General features: G+C 41.3%; 2 protein-coding genes across 6 annotated transcripts in view; one reads left to right on the forward strand and one right to left on the reverse strand.

Moving 5' to 3' along the window:
• The first annotated feature begins 3,741 nt into the window (after positions 1-3,741).
• HCCS (holocytochrome c synthase) lies at positions 3,742-13,753 on the forward strand. 4 transcript variants are annotated; one of them, XM_080909552.1, is made up of 7 exons: positions 3,742-3,822; positions 4,410-4,562; positions 6,922-7,073; positions 7,381-7,529; positions 8,340-8,459; positions 11,590-11,676; positions 12,249-13,753. In XM_080909552.1, the coding sequence occupies exons 2-7, from the start codon at positions 4,451-4,453 to the stop codon at positions 12,445-12,447; spliced, it is 819 nt and encodes a 272-aa protein (XP_080765678.1). In that variant the 5' UTR covers positions 3,742-3,822; positions 4,410-4,450; the 3' UTR covers positions 12,448-13,753. The 4 variants fall into 4 exon arrangements, with proteins under 4 accessions (XP_080765678.1, XP_080765675.1, XP_080765676.1 ...); XM_080909549.1 differs by having other exon boundaries at positions 3,772-3,994; XM_080909550.1 differs by having other exon boundaries at positions 3,772-3,975.
• Positions 13,754-21,322: 7,569 nt separating this feature from the next.
• The window catches only part of ARHGAP6 (Rho GTPase activating protein 6), a gene marked incomplete at its 5' end in the record, with an annotated part of 484,952 nt that continues 479,296 nt past the window's right edge, over positions 21,323-26,978 (reverse strand). For both annotated transcript variants that reach the window (XM_080909837.1, XM_080909838.1), the window contains 3 exons: positions 21,323-22,315; positions 22,816-22,896; positions 24,346-24,620. In XM_080909837.1, coding sequence (XP_080765963.1) covers positions 21,618-22,315; positions 22,816-22,896; positions 24,346-24,620 — 1,054 coding nt within the window. In that variant the 3' untranslated portion in view covers positions 21,323-21,617. The remainder of the gene's footprint in view (positions 22,316-22,815; positions 22,897-24,345; positions 24,621-26,978) is intronic.

Raw genomic sequence — 26,978 nt, forward strand, 5'->3', positions numbered from 1 at the left:
TCCTGCTCTGAGCTGCTCTACTTCCTGCTCTATTGTCCAGCTCTGCACGAACTGTACCGTACTCTCTCCTTCCTGTACTGTCTGTCTCTCCTTCCTGTACTGTCTGTCTCTCCCTCAAGGAACTTCGCTTTTCCTGTCTGTTCTTGTGTGAGTTGGGAATACTCTACTCTGTCAAATCTTTCTCTGATTTGAACATTTCTCTGCCACTCCAATTAGACATCACTTTCAAACGTGGCTGCTTTCTTCTGCAAACTAACTTTACCTTCATCGTTTGAGATTAAAGGTATGTACTAAGGGGATGTCTGTATTCCAGCCAGAGGAATTAAAAGTGTGTGCTAAAGGGGAATGAACTATAACCTAACGAGAAACAGGTTCAAATATCCTTTAACAACAGGTAGCTCCCAAGTGCCTATAATTCCAGCTCCAAGGGATCAACACCGTCTCTGGTGTCCTTGGGCAGCTGTGCTCTTATGCACATGGTCACACAGGAAAGACAATACATGACTAAAGTAATTACTTTTAAAGAAAGAAAACAAGTTTTAAGAGGCATGGGGCATTATGGGGAAGACACAACTGTGGACACTTGAGGGAAATGCAATAGGTAAGGAATGGTGCGAGCCTTGAGAAGCTGACAGGAATGCAGAGTGGAATGGGGAATATGAAGGATCTATTAGGGAAGGACAGTGAAGGTAGACTGTCACGCGCCCATGCTTCCCGCCGCTAGGAACAGGCGTGCAACAAACAGATTCTTCTGCGGATAACCTTTATTGTACAGCACTTTGAGCAGGGGGCTTCTTGACCAGGAAACTTCTCTCTGAGTCGGGGACTCCCTACCGGGTTCTACTGTCTAGGCGACCTCTCACGCGCAGTCCCCCACGTGCGATCTCTCTGTCTATTCTCTGTCTACTCGGGATCTCCCGCAATCTCTCCTATCGGGTCCCTCTCCACGTGGGGTCTCCCGCAATCTCTCCACTATCTTCCTCTTCCCCGAGGGGGAGAAATGCACTGCTATATATGCCTAGGAGACTCGTGTTGCTACCTGATTGGTGCATCCTCCAGTAGCTCAATCACGTGCCCCAAGAGTGGGCTGTGACTATGTGGTGCATGCGCATTAAGTCTCTTGGCTGGGCAACAGCTCTGTTTGCTGAGTTCTCAGCGGGAAGCTGGCGCCATGTTTGGGTGCAGCACAAACGGCTCCCTACAGTAGACAATCATGAAAAATAATTCACTATTACAGGAGTACAGAACTAATACAGAGAATGGAAAACAAAGAAAGTGCACCTTTGTAATAGGATGAAGAACTGCCCGAAGTTATGAGACAGAGGACAGAGTTGTGAAAGTAATAAGGGAAAGGAATGCTGACAGAGAGAAAAGAGTGGGTGAGCCAGGGATTTATGGGAAACGGTGAATTGTCGGGACACACAAGTAGCTGAGAGAGAGAAAGGGCATTCATTCACTGACTAAAACAGGGCACTCTAGGAGAGACAAATTGAGAAAGGTGTGAAGTATCAAGGCAATGTAGGAATTCTGTGGAATATCCACCGTTTTGTGTGACACATGGAACATTGTCTGTTGCAGTAATTATTATTATTATTATTTTAGGTTGAAACCTTTATTTGTCTTTCCTTTCCTACGAATTTGAGTTGATCTCTGTACCATATGTTTTTCTATTTCCTTTTTTAGTACAAGCATCCGTTGCAGCAATTATTAAAAAATTAAAAAACGGTTTATCTCTTTATCGGCCCTGAGGTCTCACTCCTCAGGTCCGACCCTGATACGGAGCTGCACTTACTTCTATCGCCCGATCCGAGCTGCTCTCAAGGCCCAACTTGTCCGTGTAACTCCCTTCCCGGGCAGTTTTCTACCGGCTGTTCTCTACCTCTACCCTGGGGTGTTTCTGTACCCCAAAATCCCACAAACACAACTCTACATCCCAATAGCTTTTCATACAGGTTTATATATTGAACTCTCAATCCACAAATCCTCTATACAACAAGATTGCATCAAATAGAGAAAGATGCACACTGCCCTATATGAGATACTAGACCTGTAAAATCCTTAATGTTCATAGCTTCTTAACACCAATAAATTCCACCTGGGTCTAGCTGGTCCTTGGGAATCTCCAGGTTGCCATGACCTTCCCCCTCCAACATCTGACCTCCTCAGTCCTCTCAGTCCTTCCTACCTCCCTCGCCCTGCCCAGTCACTGGCTTTCCTTTATTTACTAATCAAAATGGGAAGGTTCACTTGGATTCATTTGACTACCCAGCCCTTCTTGGGGAAGTGGAATTAACATTAAAATACAAACAGCTTCAGGACGATCTACAATTGTCTTCTAAGACTATTTCTAATATTCATAGTACAAAATACATGGAAGTAGACAAGAATAAAATTATATTGAAATATAGTCATTAACAAAGTTTTTACAAAGATGATTGCTGAGGGCTGGTTCCTTAGGGAAATATACTATAGGCTGACATAATATATATTTTTGACATAATATATATTTTAGTTGCTATTTTGATACCATTTCAAGGCCTTGCCTAGAAGGCACGCCATTTTCATACTTGTGTAAGGCAGTTAAATATATCTACTTTCTAAATACTTTATTAGCCTTTCATTCTCTGGACTAGTATACACCTGTCCAGTCCCTCATAGTCACATACTACACTACTAAATACAAATCCAAGGTCATCTGAAAATAACCAAATTATTCAATCCAAAATATGCTGACCCTTTCTCATGCATTCTTTTCACAGATAACAAAATAGAAACTCTTGCATACAGAGCCTCTCTGTCCCTTGCTTCATGATCAATAATCCTGAAGCTTCCGCATGCAGCTCTCCCTCCATGGCTTAGTGCGCATTTCCCCTCTTGGGTTGTGTGAGAATAATAAACTATCACATTCATGATAACTGTCTTGGTTTGTTTTCTATTCCTGCAATAAACATCATAAACAAAAGCAGCTTCGGTTAGGAAGGGACTTGAAGCAATCTGAAGCCTCCATGGAACTCAAGCAAAAGCCAAGGAGGCCATGGAGGTATAGACATACTGGCTAGCTTGGTCCCATGGCTCACTTAGCTTGCTTTCTTATATAAACTAAGTACCACGTGCCCATGGGTAGTACAGGCTACAGTGGGCCGGGTTCTCCCACATCCACCATTAATCAAGAAAATGCCCCCACAGCCCAGTCTGATGAAGACAGTGACTCTTGTGTTAAGTGAACAACAAAAAAAATCTAACATGTACAATAACCATCTCCTATGTGCTGATTTACCATACACAAGTAATATAAAAACTTACTTTATATAATATGAAATAAAATACTTATATGGAAGGTGAAAATTCCATGATTGTATGGACTACACTCCCAACAGTTGCCAGAGTCCTTGAAGGGACTAGACAGAGTTGAAGTGCCTGTATTGGATTATATCACTTTATTCCAGAAATAAGCACAATTACTTGTTCATTAAAAAGATACAAAATGACCTTTCAAGAACCTAAGGAGATGGCTGTGAAAAACAGGGCAACTGGACATGTCCTTCAAAGCGACCCTCTCTGCTACCTAGAGCACAGACAGCAGAGTTGAAAACACCGCCCAGCCCCTAGAGGCGGAGACGGAGAGACGGCGGTACTGCGATAGGCCTCGGAGCGGAAGGGGTGGGACTGATCCACCCTGACTGACAGAGGTTCCTTTACTCAGCTCGCGGCTTGCCTCAGGGTTTCCGGAAGTCCCGCCTTCGGAAAAGGAAGTAACGGCGCACCAGAAAGCCGGCGGTGACCCGGGCGTTTGCGGTGACCCCTTGTGAGGAAAAGCGGCAGGTGCGGTTGGTGGCTGCCGAGTGTCTTGGGCTTGGCGGTTCGATGCGGTCGCGGTCGCGGCCGCGCGGGACAGTCGGAGTGGAGACTCGGGGACAGAACGGCGTCTAGGTTAGGCTGGAAACGGTGAACCGTGGAGACCGCGGACCGGTACAGGTGGCATACGCGTAGACAAGTAGGCAAGATTTTTAGCTCCCTGCCCTTCGCCGCTTCTTGCCTCTCAGTTTGGTGACACTCCTTTGAACCTTCCTATTTTCTCTGAGGCCCCGGAGGTAGGGGTTCGAGTGCAGTTCAGCTTGTTTCCCCCTCAGCGTGTCACAACCCCTCGGACCCCATCAAGACTGCACCCGTCTTCACGACGAGGTTTCATCTTCCATGTTTTCAGTCTCTCTGAAACGTGTCCCCAGATGGTGGCATAGGTTTCACGGTAATTCCCCAAAGGAGGCACTAATTTAAAACTGCCCCCAAACAAGTGCCCTACCTCATACTTTCCCATGGGATGGGGCAGAACGAGGGCCATCCGGGTTCAGAATAACAGGGGGATGTCAGCTGTTGAGCCTCTGTTTTAATCCGATTCCTTACTTTGGCAGTTGGGAATTTTAGATCGGGAGTGAACCCTGTGATTCCAGCCATGGGCTCCTCAGCATCTTCTCCTGCTACTGAAGTAAACACCTCAAATGCTTCAGATCGTCAGGCAGCTTCACCTCCTTCAGGATGCCCGATGCATAAAGGGCAAAGGAAAGGTAATTTGCCCGTTTAGAAAATTAAAGGAAAGATTAGTTCTAGATTAGTGGTTCTCAACCTCCCTAATGCTGGGACATGTTGTGGTGACCCTCAGCCACAAAATGATTTTTGTTTCTACTTCATTACTATAATTTTGATACTGTTAGGAATCATGATGGAAATATTTTTGGAGCTAGCGGGTTGCCAGAGGGGACAACTCACAGGTTAAGAGCCAGGGTTCTAAAGGCAGAGAGCTGTAGTTTGGTAGTGAGGCTTGTAAGGCTGGGAATAAGACAGACACATTGTTACTGATCCTAATTTTACTACTCCTTAGATATCACAAACTATTTCTTTATGTCTCACAGTCTGTTAATATGTATGTGTAATATAATTTTCACAGGATTATGATGTTGTTTAGTTGAGATCATGCATGAAAACTTAGCAGGTCTATAAATCAGTTTTGTCTCTCCAAAGTTTACCTGTGCCTACACCAGTGGCTCTCAGCCATGCATGAGAAGAGCCATCATTCAGTACATATTGTGGGTTTTCTGAGAGGAAACGGTACTGCTGATGTATAGTGAGGTGGAATTTAAAGATAGTGCTAAGTAGACATCATACAGCCCCAGACATGAAGTTTTTGGTCCATAAACAGTAATAATGAATGCCAGAGCTGAATAAACCTCAGTCTAGCTGTTTCAATAAACTATTCCTATATCTGTTATGGTCATCTAGGTCAAAATAAGCCTTCACCAAGTGAATTTATAGAGCATTATGTCAGTGCTGGGTTGGAAACAAAAGCATTCTTTAATTAGTGTGTGTCTGCTTTAGATAGTTTAGATGGTTCAGACTGTGGCAGTGTTGTATGCTTACTGCATGTGCATGTTTACTGCATGCTCATGCTTCCAGGGTGGACCATTCTTCTTTCTGTCCATTAGCCAGCCTTCTCCAAGAAGTCAGCACTTACCCTGTGTCAAGCATTGCTGTTTTGTTTTTTCACTGGGAGAGAAGTAGCAATGCACATAGTCGGCAAAAATCCTTTGCCTGATAAGAGTTTACATTATCACTTCTATAAACCAGTGGCTGTTTTATAGTCAAGAAACAAACTAAGGCTCAGAGTACTTTATGTACTTCAAGTAATGTAGCTAGTAAGTGGCAAAGTTGGTGAGAATTCTGTGACCTTGGACAAGGACAGATCCCATGGTCTCCTAGTATTTCGCCTAGAAATTGAGACAAATCACACAAAGCATGTGTGTCTTTGCTCTGAACTTCTGTCCTCAAGTAGTTTTCTTCGTGATTTATATTTTCTCTATTTTAGAGAGTTATCGTCCTGGTTTATTTTCGTTAGTAAGAATGGGAGTGTTTAAAGGAGACTAACAGGCTTCCTGGTTATATGATGTGGAACTATAACACTGCTTTCCTTCTAATAGCCATCTGGGATTGGTGCTCTGGGAAGATTGGTGGTTTTAGTGATGTAGAAGGAAATATAGCAGCTGTGTTCCCACTCTTAAACTGAACAGCTGCATGCACTCTTGGGAAATAGGCCTGGTTGAAGAGGCCAAAGTAGTAAATAGAAATTTGTCTTTTCTACATAGTAGCATTCATGGTATTATTTCCTCCTGGTTCCTGGAGTAAGGAAGGACTTCATGACAAGTGGCTTTTTATTCTGGGACACAGATTTTTAAGTACCTTTCCATTCACCTGATGCTTAGACAAGCTTCTCAGTCCCCATACCTGCCTGGATCAGCACTCTAGGAGCTTGGACATTAACTTCGGATTGACTCAAGGATGATACTGTCATGGGACATTTTCTTTAAAAATGCCTTTTTGGTGTGCTTTATCTTCTGACAAGAACTTAGTACCTCAGATGAGTGGTAATGTGTGTGTGTGTGTGTGTGTGTGTGTGTGTGTCTTGCTTGAGTCTTGGAAAATAAAAAACTTGAGCAGAGTGGGATTTACAGTTTTCTTTGAGTGTATGTAAAATGCTGCTTTTCTGCTCCTGGATCCAGTATTTGAAGGAATATATCAACAATGAATGTTTAGGTAGTGGCTGCTACCTCATTGGGGCTGGACTTGTATGGAACTACTGGCTGGAAATCAGAGAGACCTAGTGAAGTATGGCCAGCTCTCACTTGGTTGTTTTGTTTGTTCTTTGTGTTTTTCTTTTAAAGGGAGAGTATATTTATAGCATCTTACCTTCAGGATTTTAGAAAGTTAGTTAGCTTAGTTCTTGCCATCTTTAAGTTGAAAAAAATTAGTTTTCCAGTTGTGTAGTCAGAACTTTAGCTCTTTAAGGTCCCAACTAAAGAGGACCCCCTTCCACTGTATCTTTGTATGGTATGATACCACATTTCGCAGTAACTGTTTTAATACTTATTTCAGGCTGTCCAGTGACTGCAGCATCATCTGACCAGACCAGTAAGAGCAAAATGCAATCTGTGCCTGCCCACCAAGACGGGGCCTATGATTACGTGGAATGCCCTGTTACTGGTGCTGCATCTAAGAATAAAGAGAACCTCGATCCTTCAAACCTGGTAATCCACCCTCACCTCTTCCCAGGGCATTTTATGCACCTATGCAGTCTCCACCTTGGCCAACTGTGTCTCCTCAGACCATAAGCTAGAAGAAATCCTCCCTAAATTCTGTCTTGCTGGTTATTTGATTGCAGCAACATCAAAAGAGTAGTATGACCAAACCATCAGAGGTTTGAAACTCTGATGTCATTGGTTTAGTGGGAATTTGTGCTTCTTGTATAGAGAATTGCTTTCCAGGGTATACTGATTATTTTGTAGTTAATACCATAGTGCTGACATTCAGACACAATCCATTGATATTCTATAGATGCCACCACCTAATCAGACACCATCCCCTGGTCAGCCATTTGCTTTGTCTACCTCAAGAGAGGAATCATCAATTCCAAGAGCGGACTCTGAGAAAAAGTGGGTTTACCCTTCTGAACAAATGTTCTGGAATGCCATGTTACGGAAAGGGTGAGTGAATATTTTATTTAGAGGAAAATTTGCTTGCCACACTTATCTCAGAATTAAATGTTATGAAGATTTTGCTTAACCTCCAAAACACACAGTATTTTTTTAGTGACTTAACAGTTTCTGATAGAATTTTCATTTATTAGAATATAAGTTAAAGACCAGTATTTAAGGTCAAGTTTTCCCAGAAAATAGAACTAACAGGGCATGGGGTTGAGGGGTGATCAGAAAGACATTTGTTATAAGAAAGTGGTTCCTGTTATTATTTTAGCCAGCAACAAGTACCCAAATCTGCAACCAGCAAGTGGGAAAGCCAGTGATGTGAGTTCCCAGACTAAGGCCCGGACAACCAGGGGCCTAGGTTAGGAAGCTTGAAATCCTCAAAGACCTGATGTTTAAGTTTGGGTTGAAAAATAGGTAAAGTCCAAAATTATATGTCCAGCAAACATTTAGGAATTCTGTTGACTTATGGGAAGGCCGGCAGCCCTCTTATTAATACTTAGACCTGTAACTGATTGGATAAGATTGAATTTTTTTTAAGAAATATAAAAATGTAACACTTAGATAAAATGCCTAGGAAGCATTGGCAAGTCATTTATCACTGGTACTAAATGAATAATGCCACCTTAAAAATAGATGGTTCTATAAGGATAGCTTTTGGGGATTCCTTGAAATGAGATTAACATGAACCTTCAATTTTTAATTTTAGTGTATTATACACTTTTATATAAAGTGTATATTTTATGTATGCTCAGAGTAACATTTGACTTTAATCAGTAATATTTGTCAAGCTGTACTACATGTTCTTTCTAGGTGGAAGTGGAAGGATGATGATATTAGTCAGAAAGATATGTACAATATCATTAGAATTCACAACCAAAATAATGAGCAAGCTTGGAAGGAGATTTTGAAGTGGGAAGCTCTTCATGCTCAGTAAGTATGTTTAAAATCTTTTTAAAAATGTTCTGGCATCAACTTTACTTCATATTAGCCTTCCTACAGTGTTAACATTTAAATAATATTTTTGTTATTAACTTGTGTAGCAGTGATCATCTTTGTAGGAGAGACCATACTTTCTTACTCGCTGAGCTCATAGTGCAGATTGCAGAGAATGTTGAACAAAGATTGTTTTGGTCATGATCAGAAATGGCTGCTGCCTAGCCATGGACTAGAGTTTTCTGTAGGCTTGGTCAAATACCCATCTGGCAAGGATGTGCTTGCTCATAGCCTCTGAATGTGGCCATTTAAGCTGCCTTATGCAACACAGTGGTTGGGTTCCAGAAACTGAGTTCTCAAAAGCACCAGGCAGAATGTAAATCTCCTTTTCTGACCTAGCTAGGTGATTCAAGTTTTCCAAGCCTGGTCCGATTTAAGGTGGGGCGTGGAGAGTGGTAGGTCAGTCATTGGAGGCACAAGTACAACTGAATTGTTTTGTGCTTCATGGGAGGTAGGAAAGAACTTTTGTTCCTTCATCAGTATTTGGAATACCTGTAAAGATTGACGTTAAATATGTCTTCACCTGGGCCCCTTTTCTTAGAATAGGTCAGTAGAAACAGAAGTATTTCTTCACATCACCTAGCAGGTTTGTTGCAAACTGACATGCTGGGCTCACTTACAGGTTGTCTACCTAGTCCAGAATTGTCCCAGGTTTGAGGTTTATGGAATGATGTGAGACTGCTGTTTTAGATATCCTCCTCCAGAAGTGGATAGATGAGGAGTATCATTATAAAGAACTAGGATCTATCACAATCTGGTTTTCATTTTACATTCCTTCTAATGCATGAGTAATATGTTTCTTGAAGAAAAACCCTTGTCTTAGTCAGGGTTTCTATTCTATGCACAAAACATCATGACCAAGAAGCAAGTTGGGGAGAAAAGGGTTTATTCAGCTTACACTTCCATATAGCTCTTCATCACTAAAGAAAGTCAGGACTGGAACCCAAGCAGGTCAGGAAGCAGGAGCTGATGCAGAGGCCATGGAGGGATGTCACTTACTGACTTGCTTCCCTTGGCTTGCTCAGCCTGCTTTCTTATAGAACCCAGGTCTACCAGCCCAGAAATGGCATCACCCGGAATGGGCTGGGCCCTCCCCCCTTGATCACTAGTTGAGAAAATGCCTTGCAGCTGGATCTCATGGAGGCATTTCCTCAAGGGAGGCTCCTTTCTCTGTAATAACTCCAGCTTGTGTCAAGTTGACACACAACCAGCCAGTATAACCATCTACTCCTTTATTTTTAAGGTTGTGTCTTTGTTTCTGGTATTGGCACTGTGCATTTCAGTATTAACACTACTTGAGTGTCACTAGCTGGATTATGGGTGTATGACTGGGTGTACTTTTCCTATAGGAAAGACCTGGCTGGCTAACTTTGAGCTGCAAGTAGTCATCATAACCTAAGTTAAAAATGTACTTTAATTAAAGCCACCTGCTCTTTACTTGTAGCATGATTTTAAAAGAGCAATAGGCATTTCACCTTGTCAGTTTCAGCACCTCTGGTCATTTTTTAGATTACTGGCAAAGTTAGCTGGGTCCTAAAAGACTTCATTAATGTCTCCAAAAGAAAAGTTACATAGGATGAGTTTATTGCTTTGTCTGTGACCCTCTTGAGAAAAGATACTAGGAAGTTCATTGTGATTGTTATGTATGACTGTTATATATGAAATGGAATCTTCTCTCTCTTACATGGTAGGATTATAGCTTGTCTAATGAATGAAAACACCTGGCAAGATCAGTGTCTCCTGTCTTAATGGACTAGTTTTCCAACCTCATGAGGGCAATTGGTTTGTGTCTTTCAGAGGTAGCCTCTGTGTACCCCATTGCCAGTAGAAGTCCCCAAAGGACTTCAGGCAAGGTCTCTAGTTAGGAACCTACTAGTGTTTAGGTCACTTACAAAAGCAAGTTCAGCACTCCTTACAACTAGTTCCTGGGAGTCAGCCTCAATTCTTTTTTTCTTCCAGTAAGTCTGATAATTATTTCTAATGAAGCAATAAAGTCCTCCCAGAATATTCTTGGATTGTTCCAGGACATGCAGGGTAGCAAAAGCCAGGAATGCTGAAAGTTGCTTATATTATAATTTCATTGCATTTGCATACAGCATATGTACATCTTCCTACATAGTTAGGACAGTCACTTATAATGACTAAAAATAATATAAATGTTTTGTACATATTTGATATTCTGTTTTATTTAAGGAACAATGAAAAGAAATAAAAATCAGATATGCTCAGTGCAAGTGCAGTGTTTCATTTGTTACCACTTTATTTTTGAGAGTGTTGTGTAGCTCAGGCTGGCCTCTGTCTAGCCTAAAGACAACCTTGAACTTGTGGTCCTCCTTACCTTTATCTTCCAAGTGCTAAAACTACATATGTATATCTCAATAGTTGATTTATGTGGTACTAAGTATTGAAGCTAGAGTTTTATGTATGGTAGACAAGTACCATAACAGCTGAGCTATATTCCCTAGTTCTCAGATACAGTGCTTTTCCAAGTCATTTTAGTGTACAGTTGTTTTAATCTTTGAAAATGGAGCTCATAGACTCAGATGGCTGACTGTATAGCTGTTCCTGTTGTTTCTCTGCAGAACCACTAAGTGCTTATACAAAGAGAAAGAAGATACATGGTATTTAACACTTTTTCTTGGAGCATATAGCTTGTCCCAGATGAGAAGGTCTTGTTTCCTGAATCTGGCAGGAAAACCAAGCAGATGCCTACAGAGAGACATTCATTTTTTTTCAACTTTATTTTAAAAGAACAGAGATACATGTACAAAATTTTAAAAGCATTTTTGCATAAAACTATATGAATATATTTTTGTCAGTACTTGATTTTTTAAAGGTTTGATAGTATGCATTGAAATCCAGAGAGACATTCATAATCCTAAAGAAAAAAAAAAGGTTTCTACCAAATAGGGACAATTTATTTTAACATTGTTAGAAGTTATTATTCTCCGTCAGTGCGATAGTATAACAAATAAATACAGAAAAAAAAAAGACAATACTCAAAACCTACATCTTGGCTAATGAAAGAAAATGTTTTTAATAAACTATTCTTTTTGGGCATTTTCAGTGAGTGTCCTTGTGGCCCATCATTGGTCCGATTTGGTGGCAAAGCAAGAGAGTATTCACCAAGGGCAAGAATTCGTTCCTGGATGGGGTAAGTGTCAGTGGAGAACTGCTATTGACATTCCTTAACCCATGGTCAGCATTCTTATCACCAAGACCAGAGTGTAAGAAAAGCAATTCCATCTTCCAAACATCCAATGTCCAGCCTGTGGTTTTTTCATCTCTTTGAGTTTACTTATAGGTGGGCAGAATTATAAGGGTTGGGTTGCTAGCCTCATGTTTCACTCTCTAAGGACTGAACTGTCCTCTTTTCGGTATCTTTAGAACTATCCTTTTATTCCTCTTGTGGTTGTTATCTTGCCTTGTCCCTCCCTAGTCTTATAGTGTAATAGGGTTATTTGGTACATTTGATTTCTCCAGCTTCCTACCTAGCCTGGCCTGTGTCTCTTTACCTTTATAGACAGATGATCTGACATAGACTCATCATAGTTCTTAATCACCATATTCTCTAAGCACCATGGACTGATCAACTAAGTCTCATCTCCTTTACTAGATACTTGCATAGAAGAGCAGGTATATGAATACGTGCTGTTTTTCACTCTATCTCTCTGCTTATACCAAGACAGAATGCAGACCTGCATTTTAACACTGTTTTCATTACAGGTATGAATTGCCTTTTGACCGCCATGACTGGATCATCAATCGTTGTGGCACAGAAGTTAGGTATGTGATTGATTACTATGATGGCGGTGAGGTCAACAAGAACTACCAGTTCACTATCCTGGATGTGCGTCCTGCCTTTGATTCATTCTCAGCAGTATGGGACAGAATGAAGGTTGCTTGGTGGCGCTGGACTTCGTAACCACTATTTTGTTTGTTATGAAAAAGTGAAACTTTTTTTCCTGAGAAAATTGTTAAACTATTTTCCCCAAACTAAATGAGCTCATAATGTCAGAGTACTTTTCAAGTGAGTGAACAAACTTGATCTTATATTTAGCAAAGACACCATGCCCCATTACATTTTGAGTCACATTCTACATTGCAGTTAATAGGTCAGTTTAATTTTTTTCCCTGTTAGATGTAAGTGGACAGTAGTCCTTTAGTTTTCCCATTAACTAGTATTTCATATTATTTTCTGTTGATATATTAACAGTCTCTGAAAAAGAGGTTTTAAAAAGGCATAGAAAGTTGCTTTTATCCTTACTATTTTCTCCGGAGTGTTTGAGATATAAAACCTGAAAGTGTGTGATGCTTTTTCCTGCCAAATAATTGAACTATATTCATCATAAATAAGAAGCACTCATTCTTGTTTTAAAGTAACTAATCTTTCTAAAATTCCTATGGTCTAAGTAGCAATCCTGAACAAAATACACGAGTATATACTGAATGTACTCTCTGCAAGACCGACATGTTTAAATGTAATTTCAGTTTGACCTTAATAGAAATTTCAGTTTGATACATAAACATTTCAAAATACTTGGTTTTTATTTCTGTTCAAATATGTAACTATTAATGAAAAGCTGATCACACCATCCCTAGAAGTTGACAAATTATGTTATCTCATCCCATTCCATCTTCCCACTAGGAGCTTGCCACTAGTAGTGTAAATAAACCTTGAGAGCCTGGCTGCAGTCACAGTGCCAGCAGTGTTCCTTTCACAGACGTTATTATATGTGGCTAAGTGTTAGAATTCACAAGAAGTGCATTTTTCTCAGATGTGAAATGTTCACATCAATTTACCATCATTTTGATGTGGGTTTTATGCAAGTGCTTAGTTTGGTGCTGTAAACTGGTTTGCTGGGCAGTGGTAGCAGAAGCCTTTAACCCCAGCACTCCATGGATCTCTGAGTTTGAGGCCAGCCTGGTCTACAGAGTGAGTTCCACGACAGCCAAGAAAATCCTCTCTCTAAAAACCAAAAGAAAAAAGAAGTGGTTGTTTTTATTTTAATTAGAGCAACATGTTAGAAATAACTTTTTTCTTAAGTGTTGATAATATGAAAAAATGTTGACTCATCCTAAATACTGTAGTACTAAGTTAGTGGACAGAGTTGGTGTTTTTGAGTTTTTTGATGTAGATTTCTTTGTTGTATGATGCTTTAAAAATCTAACATGTGAAAATATGTGTATTTTTTAAATAAAGCTGACAATTAAAAGGTTGTGAAACTTCTTATAGTGATTTTGTAGTTACTTAATTTTTGAGACACTATCTTCACTAAATGCAGCAGTGGTCTCATCTGTTAATCACATCATTTGTGAGCCAAACCTCACTGCTCTGGTGGCTTTTATATAACTTGAAATTTATTTTGGATCATCTCCAACATTTTAAACTCAGTCTTTTATATGTTGAAATGGCATCATTCTAAATCAGTATATTGGCAGAAAAGGTATGTGTAAACTGGGTTATGTATTAGCATTCAGTATTCCTGTGTATTCATTAGCTGTCATTTGTGCGATGTTGATATTCATTCTGCACCACACCCAGGACAGAAGATGTCAAGCAATCACCCCCTGCCTACAGAAACATAATCTTTCAGAGTTCAGTCTATAAACAAAATCATAGTACTGTAGAATTCATATTTAAAAAAACTCTCTAAGGTAATAATGGGGGTAAGGATACATGTAAGTACATTTCAATATATTTAGCTGCTATAATGATTAGTATAGTCAGGTTGACAGAATTCAAAATGAAATGGGAAATGACACTCAGGGCATGCCTCTGGGGGACAATCTTGATTACATTAATTGAGGTGGGATTTTGAGCCACCATGGGCCATTCCATTGGTGTCCTGTACTACATAAAATGAAGACAGTAAGCTGACTACTAGAAACTCACCTCTCTGTTTCTGGGTTGTGGGCATACAGTCTTGCTGATTTGACTTCTCCGCCATGATGAGTTCCCTTGAATTGCAACCCAAAACCCTTTCTCAAGTTGCTTTATCAGGCTATTTTATCACAGTAACAGGAGAGGAAAGGAAACTGACAGTTGCCCCCCCCCCCTTTTTTTTTTTTGGTCCCTGATGTGTTTACCCTCTAGCAGAGTTACTGCTCCCTATTGAAAGTGAAGTGCTCTGTATTTATTTCCTTTGTTGTCCTTGCCAGGACTGTCAAACTATGTTCAGTTATTGGTGTTGCTAAAGGCTTGAGGCTCTTTGTGATTAGAGGCATACCCTGAAGATGGGTGGCTTGTTCACGTGTTCTCTTTACTTGCTCAGTGATATTTTTGTTCTGGGCCTCCTTTGCATGGCTATAAAATGAGAAAAATGAGCAGAGTTGTTTTGCAAGTTCTATGAGGTGATCTCTGTGCTTTTGGTGCAGAATACTGGTTAGAGAAAGCTTAACAACCATCTGCATGATTGACAGTGACCCTCACAGGGAGATTCTGAAGCTAGGCTAGAAGTCAAAATGCTGAGACACTCCACAGGAAGAATTCCTCTGATTTGTGTCAATTTTAAGTACTACCGAGTATATACAATAGGTGCTAAGCAACCTCATGTTATCTTAAAAAGGCTAAAGGGGGAGTATCCTTTCAAGAATACATAGACATAAATTGATATTTAGTTAACTTAATATGCAAGTCTTATTGGACAAACATCATTAAGTGACTGGATTTTCTAATCTAAATGTTAACAATGCATGACACAGACACCAGCTTCATAAATAGAAATTAGGTAAAGCCTATTAGAGAGCCATCAAGAATGCTGTCACAAAGCTGGTAATGTCTGGGGAGCTGATCAGGGATATCCCAGTTTTTTCACAGCTTTCTGGGGTTTTCTAAAGAAATTCCTGCTACAAAAGTGGACTGGAATTAAGGATGGTGTGTCTTGTGTGGGGGACATGAGAGGAATTAATGGTTGTTGGTACACATCACCCAGAAGAGTCAGTGAGTGGACTTTGTTTCTTGCAGAAGAAGGACTAGTGTATGATGATCTTTATGGCCTTTCAGTTAATGTCTAACATGGAATCATTTTATAATTTCATTTTAGCTGTTTTTTTTTTTTATAAAGCAGGCTCTGGAACTGTGTAAGGAAAGTGGTGTATGAAGGCTTTCTTGGAGATTTTGCTGCCTCTCTTATGTCTTCTGTGTTTCCTTTACCAAAGGCACGTCTTAAAAGTTCTACAAATCAGACCCCTGGAAGTCTTGGTAAAATGCTGGTGACTGGGTTCCCACTGAGGGCCGGCCATCTTGTAGACCTGTAACAGCTGGGACTTTATGTTTTAACAGGCTCCCAGAGGATGCTGATACTATTGGTCTAGTCACCATGTGGACCTTATTTTTCCTGGCATCTTTTGGGCATCCACCCACTTACAACTTTGCAATTGTGTTCCCAATTGCTGCAAATTCCAGTGGTCAAGGTCATGGTTAAGTAGGAGATATAAAAGCAAAGGCTAAATGGAAAAACAAATTTCCCATTTTGCTCATTCCTCATTTCTTCCCTAAAGTCCCTCTTTTCTCAGTTCTGAATGGCGTTTCATTTTTCCAAGTTCTGTTTTAATAGCAAAACTTCCTTGGAAAGTTGGTCTCCCATGACCTCTGTGGGTGGTGACAAGGGAGCAGGAGTATGGTGGTTGAAGGCAGTGTCCCAGACTGACTGAGAAAGTCCCTATTGTGCTTTGTCCTGTTCCTGTGTGGATGTGTGGATTAGTGGTGGCCACTCCCTTAAGCAGGTTTGGTGTTTGCTGTGCTTTATGTCTGATATATGACCTTTGCTCCCCACCTTAGTTTGCCAGGTGGTCACAACTCAGCGCGACAGATGGAATAGCTTAAACAATAGAAACTTATTCTCGTGGTTCTGGGAGCCAAAAGTCCAACACCTAGGGTCATGTTCCCTTTGGCAAAAGATTTGGTCCATATCCTGCTTTTAGCTTCTGGATATTCCTTGGCTTGTCTTCATATGTTGTTTCTCTCCCTCTCCTTCTCCCCTCCCCTTTTAACTCTGTTCCTCCCTTGCTCCTTCCCTCCTTTTTCTTGTGCTTCATTGCTTGCTCATACTCCCTACTAAGCACTCCTCTCTCTTGCTCTCTTGTTCTTTCATAACTCCTCTCTCCTCTCTCAAGCTTGATTGCTCATCTGTGCTCTCTCCCTCCCACCCATTCACTTGTTTGTGCCTCCCCATCCCCATTTACCCTTTTTATTAGCAGTTCTACTAGAGTCAAGCCTCTTCCAGATGTCTCCATCCTAACTTGATCATCAGCAAAGGCCCTGTTTCCAAAAAAAGTCTCTATTTCCTAGGTGCTAAGGGGTTAGTAGAAGATCATCTTAGAGAAGCACAACACAATTCAGTCTACAGTACATTAAAACTTCTGTTGGGGTGTAAGCTAATTATTTTCCGAATATAACACTGTCCTGTATGTAGAAGAGGGAGTTTTCTCTACCTAGCCAGAGTTATGGATGTCTACACTGCAAAGAGGCAAGAGGCTGAATGAGACTGAGCTATTGAGGGTACTGTTACCATAAAGTAGATTTTTGGGGAGAAGTTAAGTCCTTCCTGGCAGTGATTGCCTTTGTCAGAACTATATAGAGAGTAGTTGGTGCTGGTGGAGAAGTGAGAGGAGAGGTAACGATGCAGTTATCTAAGAGGCTGGTACAGTTATCTAAGGCAGAAGGGATAAGAATTAGAATCAGACAAAGAAAATGGATGCATATACACCAGATGGCAAAGATGACTGGGGTACGATGCATAGTAGGTATTTTCACCGTAAATTTGACTAGGTGAAAAATTTATACAATCTGAATAGAAACTGTTTAACTGGATTTGGAATCACCTAGAAGACGCTTAGTAACACCTTGGTGGTATGTCTCTGAGGAGGCCTGTCCACATAACCTTCAGACTATTGTCTCTACCATGCCATTCCTCCATAACGGAGTGCTTCCACTGAGTTTATACACTCAGATAGGTCTTTCCTCACCTATATTTTATCTAGAAAGTGTTTTGTCACAGTGATGAGAAACATGCCCAATAACACCAGAGGAGGCTTCAGGTACACAGAAGCACCCCAGCCAAAGATGTGAAGTGATATAAAGTGAAACCGGGGTTCAGTATGGCAGCAGACACATAGCGCTTGCTCTTCAGGACTGTTGAGGCACTATGGGATATTCAGTGAGAGTTTCAAGTAGGACACTGGAAGCCAAGCGTGATGTTAAGGCTAGCGATTAGGGCTGCCATATTTAACAAATATATGTCAGATAAAGATTTTCTTTTTAATAATAAGCATATCTCATATAGTCCTTCAGAGGCTGAACCATTATTTTAGTATAAATATATCCCAGATTTTCCATGGGGCATAGTGAGACTAACATGAGATCTGTTGTTAAGCCTTCAAATTGAGTAAACACTGCATCTTGTTTGGTATTTGTACTTGAGAAGCACCAAGGTCAAATGTCCTGTATCCGCAGCCCAGCTGGCACCATCCGGGTAGGAAATGGCAAGGGCTTGTGTTTTGTTTTGCTAAGCCTGACAAAGCTGCAGCAAACTCGGATAACTTGGTCACTGTGGACTAAGGGGATAGTACCTGGCTTGAAGTGGCTGGAAATTGGTTAATTGACCCTTCTACCTGTATTGCCTGAGGACTGTGTTACGTGGGTATCCTGAATGCCAGTTCAAAATACCCAAGCTGCCGTCCTTGATTACAACTTCCTTTGGCTTCTAGGTGGCTCTTGTGTTTTTGTTTTTTGCTTTTTGCATTTTGTCTTGAAAAACATTTGCTGTTGTTTAATAATTTTATAATTCTGACTGGTCAAGACATCCTGTTTTCATTTCTGTGTGACTCGCCTGCAGACAACTCCTTTCTTCTCAGTTCAGTAAAATCTACCTCCTGCTGCTTGCTTATCAGGCCAAGAGACTGCATGGGCCGCCACTTTGTTCCAGTATCTCTTTATATTCAATCCCAGTACTGTTTCCCTGCCAAGCAGATGTGTATTAAAATGTGCATAAGAAAAGAAGCAATCTGAATTTATTTATCAATTTCCTCAATTTGCACATACTCCTTATTGGCATATGATGATTGTTTTATTCTTTCTATCAAAACTCACAACAAACATATGTTAATAGCTACTTAGAGTGATCAAAACAAATGTGTATTTGGCTGTTTCAATCATCACCATTCTGGCCCTTTAGCCAGAGATCCACACACAAAATGATTGCATACTCATAGACCTGGAGGCATCTTGTCCCTAGGAGGACCACTTTCCTCATGAGGAACGAGTGAGGTGAGCATCTCAGTAAAAGTGTTTTGTCCAGTTCAACATTTTTTTTCTTGTCAGGCATCATATCACATATTATACAGTATTAAAAATGGCCTCAGTTTCTACATAGATTTGGGGTTACATGTGTTTTAAAATAGAACAATATATCTTATTTGATTTTATGATGTGTGTAATGGAGGGGATGTTGGAGGGATCTGCGAGTCACAGCACATATAAGAAGGTCAAAGGGCAACCTTGGTTGTCGGTCCTTGCTGTCCACCTTGTTGGAGATCTCTCTTGTTCACCCCTATATAGGCCAGATTGGCTGGTCCGTGTACTTTCAGGCATTCTCGTGTTTGCACTTCCCATATTCCTATAGGAACACCGGGTCTGTATACAGTTTTTATGTGGAGTCTGGCACTTTTCCCACTGAGCCATCTTTGGAGGACTCATGCATGTTTTAAAAGCAGCACATTTGCAATGTGATAAAGGCAGGGAAGAAACAAACTTTCCAAAGTAAAAGATGTGGACATAGAGCTTAAATGGGCAAAGAGATAGAGAACGTGAATATCAAGCTGTTTTCTGTCACATTTAGATCTAATAACATGGATATATATATCTTTGATTCCTTTGATTTAAAAGAATTAAATAAAACAATAAATATGGTGAGAAGGAGATCCAGAATATCAGGAGGTTCAGAAGAGGAGAAAGAATTTGTCAGACCATGGTCAAATTCAAGGGACTGGATAAACATGGGTGGTATAGAAAAGCCACTTGAGTGCTAATAACCTCCTAACATTCACTGTGTGTCTTGTATGTACCTGTGCTCTGACTAGGTCCATAGGGCAGAACTGAGGGCTTCAGACAAATTGTCCATGTTCTGAGCCAATATCAAAAGTATTGAGCCTAGTGACAACCCAAAGGTCACCCAAGTAGTTCCCAAGCATGAACCAATACAGTCTGTACATATCTAGAGCCAATCAGGCATGTGCGGCCTATGGACTAGACACACTTTCAACGACTGTGCTGAACGAAACCTGCCTAAGAGGCATGAACCCCAAGTTTCTGTCAGGTGTGAAATCACTTTCTAAGTGACATGAAAACAGATCACTGTAGATTTTTCCATATTTCAGTATCACTGACTGATGGCCCCAAGCCCCAAGCTATTAGCTATTTTAAAATTCATCTCTCTAAATGTATGTGTATATTTATGGAATTGCTAACAGATAGTATATTCAAACTCACTTTGCGAGTAGTGAATTATCTCTGGAATGGGATGTGAGTTCCTTCCTTAGATTTAAAGGCCGACAACAAATCTTTGCTTAATATTTTATTCATCATGGCACAAGATAGAGTTTTAAGAAACACCACTGAAAAATTTCATTGCCAACATAATATTAATAGCTGACAACAAATCTTTGCTTAACATTTTATTCATGGCACAAGATAGAGTTTTAAGAAACACCACTGAAAAATTTCATTGTCAACATAGTATTAAGAGCTGACAACAAATCTTTGCTTAACATTTTATTCATGGCACAAGATAGAGTTTTAAGAAACACCACTGAAAAATGTCATTGCCAACATGAAAGTTAAGAGTAGTAATATATATATATATATATATATATATATATATATATATATATATCCCTCTTTGTATATAATACACTGACCCTTCTGATTTGGAAAAAAAGGAAATACTGAAGCAAACTGCCACCTGCTGGTCAAAAGTGTTTTGGCAGTTGTAACACTTGAAATTGCTGAAGTACTGTATACTGTAGTAACACACACATTACAATACACATAATATTACTGAAGACACATTTCCTCAGCCTTTGGTACAATGTAAGCGCAAAGATGTAGCTGTTTTGTTCCCCCCAATAGGATGTACTTTACAAGGAATTGCTTGTAATTGGGCTAATATTGATAACAGGGCAGATGGGGGGGGGAAATGATGTATAATTTGAATGTGTATTTGGATTTTAAAACTTTTTATAATTGGATTTCAATTGGTAGTTTTGAAAAATATATAAAAGTAATACATTTTAAATATATATTATAAGAGGCCTATATAAAATTGAATTTGTTGTAGAATGGGATGGAAGTTTTCTTAAGTACTCTTAGGCACCACCTTTCTCTACTTTGATTCGCTGAGTCCTTCCTTAACAGATTCTAAAAATATATTTCATAATGTATCAAATTTAATATTTCCTTAAAACATACTCACCGTGAAAAAGCATTCAGTGACTATAACTTTTGTGTCTCAATACTATATAAAAATATGGCTTCTCATTTTCTCTTTTGTTTGGTTAGTATTTCTTTAGGCGTTGAAGGGGAGGGGTTGTCCCCTGTTAAAAAGTGATGGCAAAAAGCACAGATACCCGCTTGTGCATATTCCAGAACATAGAGACTCTGGTTGCTTAATATATCTCATAGTGTAATATTAGTGCAGTGACTGTTTTAATTGTTCTGTCTTCTTGTGAAGATATCATATTGATATACATAATTTGTTACAGAATATACAATAGTCAAAATTGAAGACACATAAATACAATTAAGCTATAACAAAGCAAGAGTTTGATTTTACATAAAGCCAATGTGGGTTTTGAGATTGGGAATTGTCACGTTTGTTTGTTTGTCCTAAGGCTGGCTATGCAATAGAATTTTACCATAAATGGCAAGGGTAGAAGTGAATCTATAAGTGGACTTTCTCTTGTGTTACTTTTTCAAAATGTGGAAAAACAGAAAGAAAAACAAGTAAGTGTCCAATTGTCCATAGGTAAGTTTTCCGGTCTGGGCCGGAAGATTTCTTTTTTATTTGGAAGGGTGGGCTCCAGCTGCTGGCGGGCTTATACGAGGGTTTCCGGGAGGGCATCGGGGTTGTCAGTTGACAGGAGCTCCCAGATCTGCCACCGCTCTCGCTGCCAGTCGAGCCAGCTGGCCTCCCCTAAGTTCTGCTTGTCCTGCTCACTGGCTGAGAGGGAGTAGGCGCTGCTCAGTTTTTTTGGTCTGGTCTCATGTTCCCCTGCGGCCTGTTGGCCTCCTTCTTCCACAGCTGTTTCTGAACCTTCTTCATGCCTCTGGAGTCTCCACAGGGGAGACTCCAGTGGCTGCTGTGCCGAGGTTGTGGCAGGCTTCCCTGACCCCGGGTAAGGAGGAGGGGGGCGACGGTCATCTCTGCCACTCTCTTGAGGTCTTTGGTACACGGGTTGGGCCTGGCTTTGCAGCCAGGCTACATCCTCCTTGCCCTCGGCCAGCTCTTCCTTGCTGTTTAGGGACAAAAATGGCTCAGACCTGGCTGCAGGCCGCCTGGCCCCCTTGCTGCCGTCCTGAATGTGGGGAGTGCTGCAGACACGTGACACCGGAAGGTGGACACTGGACTGCTCCACAATGGCCGCTGTCTGAGTCCTCCGAATTACCTGAGTGCCACTGTCCAGCCCCGTGGGGCTCCCTTGATATCGAGGCCAATTCAGGGATAGGTTCCCTTGAGAAAGGGAACAAGGCCTCGGTCTCAGGGAGCTGCTTTCAAAAATGTCACCATAGGAACCTGGAGCCAGAAAGGCAAGAACATGGGGTTAGTTTGGACAACTGCCTTGGGACTTAGTTGCTTGTTCTTTTCTTTCTTTCTTTTTTTTTTTTCTCTTTCACTGCTTCCTTCTAGAGCTGAAAATGTACAACGTGTTCTCAACTATTGACTACTGAAAAGAAAATTTCCCTAGAAAGAGTGACAGCAGGTTCCTTCTGATAGCAGAACCGTTTACACACACACTCCAGACACATACCTAGATTCTCATAGGCTTAGCTCAGCTGCCAAACTACATCAACTGCCATGACCACCTAGGTTTTAGGAAAAGGGCAGCCATTAACTACTGTCCAAGCTTAGCGTGTTGAGGCAGGAAGCCCAAAAAGCAAGTGTCTCTTTCTTCTTCTCTTTTCATTATTTTCTGAATAATGGTTGGCAAGCAGTTACCTTAAGAATAGCAAAGAAGAGACGGGGAAAATACATTTTTAAAGTAAAGGCAGTGACGTTTAAAAATGGCACTTCACCTGTCATTCCTGGGTCTTTGGATCCACTTTTTAATGTTGAATGCCAAGTTCCCCAGATATTGAAAGGCTCCTCAGACATATCTAGGAAAGACAGCATAAAGGGGTCCGCAACAGAGAAAGTTAAGAATGAAACCAATAAATGTTATCATTACATTTCTTTGGCATAAAAGATCATATTTGCTTACTAGGTGCAAAACAATACTATTTGGACCTATTTTTCAAGTAATTTGTTGCATTGGGGATGGACCAGGAAGTGTTTTTTCTATCTCATGTTTCTGAGAAACAGAATTAATATGCAGTAAATGTGTGCCATGACTCCCAGAACTCAGAACTAAGGATGTATTTTGCTATAACCCTGGGTCAGGAGGTTAAGTGACTCTCCTGGAGGACCCAGGCACCTCTGACAACATCAAAAGGGTAAGAGGGAGGCAAGAGAAAAGATGGTGTTATGTTGGTAGCTTCAGGCATGAAGGAAGCCATGAAACTAGGCCTGCAGAAGCTAGAAAGGGGCCGAAAAAGGATTGTTCCCCAGATCCTCTAGAACAGAAAGCAGTTCTGTGCACCTATGTGATTTCTGACTTCCCAAACTCGAGGGCTTAGCCTGTGTGTAACTTCCTTGCGAGTGATAACGGTAGTAGGACACTCACAGGACGGAGTAGTTGGTAATGGCCACATGGACTCCAGCTGCAGGGACACAGACATACAGAGACAGTAATGCTGGATTCTGAACTTCCCTCTGGCACACTGCCCACCTGCCCCCAGCAGATCTGTTCCTGTGTGTGTTTCTTTCTCCTTCCTTCTCCCGACAGGTAGAGAACCACTGCTTTAGAGGGTATCAGAAGATCATGAGACAGACCAAGTCATTCAAAGTAAGAAGAGACCAGAAGTGCCTACAAGATTATGCGGCACAGATTAGCCAGGGTTTATTCTGTGGTAGATGTTGCAATAGTGACTGCTTGTAGATTTACTAATGAAGCAACACATGGGGTGTTCATTCCATTCGTAGTTATCCTATCGGGAGTCCATGGGCCTCTATGGAGCTCAGGTATTTATTTGACACCCTGATAGCTGGAAGTGGCAGAACATCATTGTGGCACCCAGTCTAGGGCTTTTGTCCCAGGATGTTGGCATTGTCTGGTTTTAGTACACTGCATTGTTATATGGTAGATTTAGCACCCTTTCTTTATAAAAGTGACAGAAATAATTGAGTGACATCTGAGACTAGCAAGTAGGCAATGTGAATCCACTAGCAGGGACACAGAGGTTCCGCTGGATACTGAAAAGAAAAGATCACTTAGGAAAAGGAGTGGTTTGTTGGACATGAGCTCACTTCACAGGTATTCGAGAATCAGAAGTTGAAGGGGCCTTCTAAGTGAATGCCTTGGGGTCACCATTCTTTCCTCAGTAAATATTCTTACAATTACAGAAACAACAGGGCCTGATCCAGAAGGTCCACTATGGCCCACCCGTGTTCCACCCACAGGCAGGTGATTGAGTCATTGGGCTGTCACACAGCCAGGCTTCAGTTACCTTTTCCAAGTCTTGGCCCAGGAGAACTTTCTCTTGACTTCGACTTTGGCGATGGCAAGTGGCCCACCAGTGTATACTGCTCTGGCACTTTATAAAGCTTCTCCGAGCCCCCCCGGGCCCTGTCCTCTTGCATAGCCAGCAGGGAGCGCTCAGACAGGACTGGGGAGTTGTTGTCATAAGGGGAGATGTCTCCACTGGAGGCCTTGTTGGAGTCTGTAGATGAATGCCTCCCTCCCATGGTAAAGGAAACTTCCGACTGAAGCATGTCAGGGCTCCTGGCATAAGATAATACAGGCGTGTAAGTATGATCAGCTTCAGACTTTACACAATTACCAATGGAATATTTCCAAGACATAGACATGGGAGGCTGAAAAGAAAATGACCATTTGCGCAATGATCCAACCCCCTCCCCTATCAATAATGTGAAAGTGCTTTTCCATAACATGATCACAAGATGGCAGTAAGACACAACAAATGTAACAAGACACTGGCAAATGATGGGACAGAGGAGAAAAATCAAGTTCTACTGCAGCTGCTGAGGTTCGATCAGCAGAGGGCAGTAAATCCTCAGAAACGTTAAGACACAAAGGTCAACTGGAAGGGTGGAGATGAAGCCACACATGACTGTGTTCCCCAGTGCTGCCTGCTGGCAGCGAGGAGTAAAAGCTAAGAGGGTTAACAAAAACAGAGCATAAATACAGATGGATCCCTGTCACCGCCTTGCATCCCTCATGTGCCTCATGGCCCGAAGCCTGATTAAATTTAAGAGTTAAAACCTGGGAGGGGGGGCACTAGTAAGCAAGGAAAAGAAAAAAAAAGATGACTTTTATTACTTTTATCATCCTCAGTCTCCTGAATTAAAAATAATCTAGACCGGTATAATTCTTGGTTAAAGGAAATGCAAGGACAAAAATGGAGCAGAGGCTGAAGGAAAGGCCATCCAGAGATCGCCTCACCATGCGATCCATTCCATCTGCAAACACCAAACCCAGACACTTGCTGATGCCAAGATGTGCTTGCATACAGGAGCCTGATATAGCTGTCTCCTGAGAGGCTCTGCCAGCACCTGACTAAGACAGATGCACCACAGCCAACCATTGGACTGAGCTGAGGGACCCCAGTGGTGGAGTTAGGAAAAGGACCGAAGGATCTGAAGGGGTTTGCAACCCCATAGGAAGAACAGCAGTATCAACCAACCAGACCTCTCAGAACTCCCAGGGACTAAACCACCAACCAAAAAGTATACATGGGCCAGACCATGGCTCCTGCTACATATGTAGCAGAGGACTGCCTTTTCTGGCATCAGTGGGAGGGGAGGTGCTTGGTTCTGTGAAGGCTTGATGTCCTGGTATACGGGGATGCTGGAAGGGTGAGGTAGGAATAGGTATGTGGGTGGGGGAGCACCTCTTAAAGGCAAAGGGGAGGGGGACGGGTGGGAGATATGTGGAGGAAAGACCAGTAAGAGGGATAACATTTGAAACATAAAAAGATTAACAAATAAAAATAAAAGTCTGACTCCCCCACAAAAAAATAATCCAGACTTATAGTTAAGGGTGGCTTTAGGGAAAACTTTTCTCTTCCCTCTGCACACTTAGCAAATTAATTTATACTTCCTGTATTGAGGACAATAATGCTACTGGTGGAAATGTCTGCTTATGTATGAAGCGGTGACTAAAGCAGCAAATAATTTACTGTTACAAAGAACCGAGCATATGTAAATACACAGAGCACGAATTTGCAAGGCATCAATACTTCTGCCATGTAATCTATAGCATTATCTCACATACTATTAGCATATGCACTTATGAGTTGTCATAGCAACAGAAATAACAGCAAAAATGTAAATGGAAAAGGAAAATGAGAATACCACGAATGTCAGGACTGGGCAAAATCTTACCTGGAACCATCTTTATTTTCTACCTTCCTCAAAACAGTGGCCCTGACATCTTAAAGGGAAACGATCAAAGGTTGATTAAATGTTTCACAATGTGTTTCTGCCTCCCCATACCCCTACCCTATTTGCTTCTCTTTACTGGTCTTTGGTTTCCATTTGTTGCAGTTTTCAAAACAAATCCTTTGTGGTCTCAAAGAAGGTAAACATACACAGAGCAATCCTCTCCTAGCCAAATAGTTTTTGGCATGCAAAGTGAAGGAAGTGGATTCATGGGGCCCTAGCTTTATCTCAGGTTTCCAGCAAGGGTTAGTACCCAGGGGAAAAACATCCTGGCATTTGTGATATGCCATGCCTGTCTGAGGCAGCCTGGACTCTGGCTCTTTTGCTGAGGGTATTTCCTACCCTCATAGAGTAACTAGACCTTTGCTTGCCTCCTCTTTGAACTGATATCACACAATCTTATAGGCAGGAGCCAAAGGACGGCCATGGGGATGAGTTTCCAGACTTTGTAGGCTGCCAGTGAATTTGAAGGAAAATAAAATCAAGAATAAGGTAACAGCTTCTGCTGGAAGGGGGTGGGGGGAACTAACCATCATACCTAATTAAAGGGAAAAACCTTTTTAATTCTAGGTAGGGAAACAAATTCATACAAATGGGTAGTTGCCTATTGTCAGGGGATGTGGCTCTTCTTGGGAAAGTTTTATAATGAACACACACACACAAAGTGACTCTATTAAAC

Source organism: Micromys minutus (genome assembly GCF_963924665.1).
Source record: "Micromys minutus genome assembly, chromosome: X".
Classification (NCBI taxonomy): domain Eukaryota; kingdom Metazoa; phylum Chordata; class Mammalia; order Rodentia; family Muridae; genus Micromys; species Micromys minutus.

Excerpts from the sequence above, each read along its gene's own strand:
- HCCS (XM_080909552.1), top strand. The coding sequence starts at position 4,451 with ATGGGCTCCTCAGCATCTTCTCCTGCTACTGAAGTAAACACCTCAAAT. Across the intron at positions 7,074-7,380 it reads ACCTCGATCCTTCAAACCTG|ATGCCACCACCTAATCAGAC; the intron begins GTAATCCACCCT and ends GATATTCTATAG. Across the intron at positions 7,530-8,339 it reads AATGCCATGTTACGGAAAGG|GTGGAAGTGGAAGGATGATG; the intron begins GTGAGTGAATAT and ends TGTTCTTTCTAG.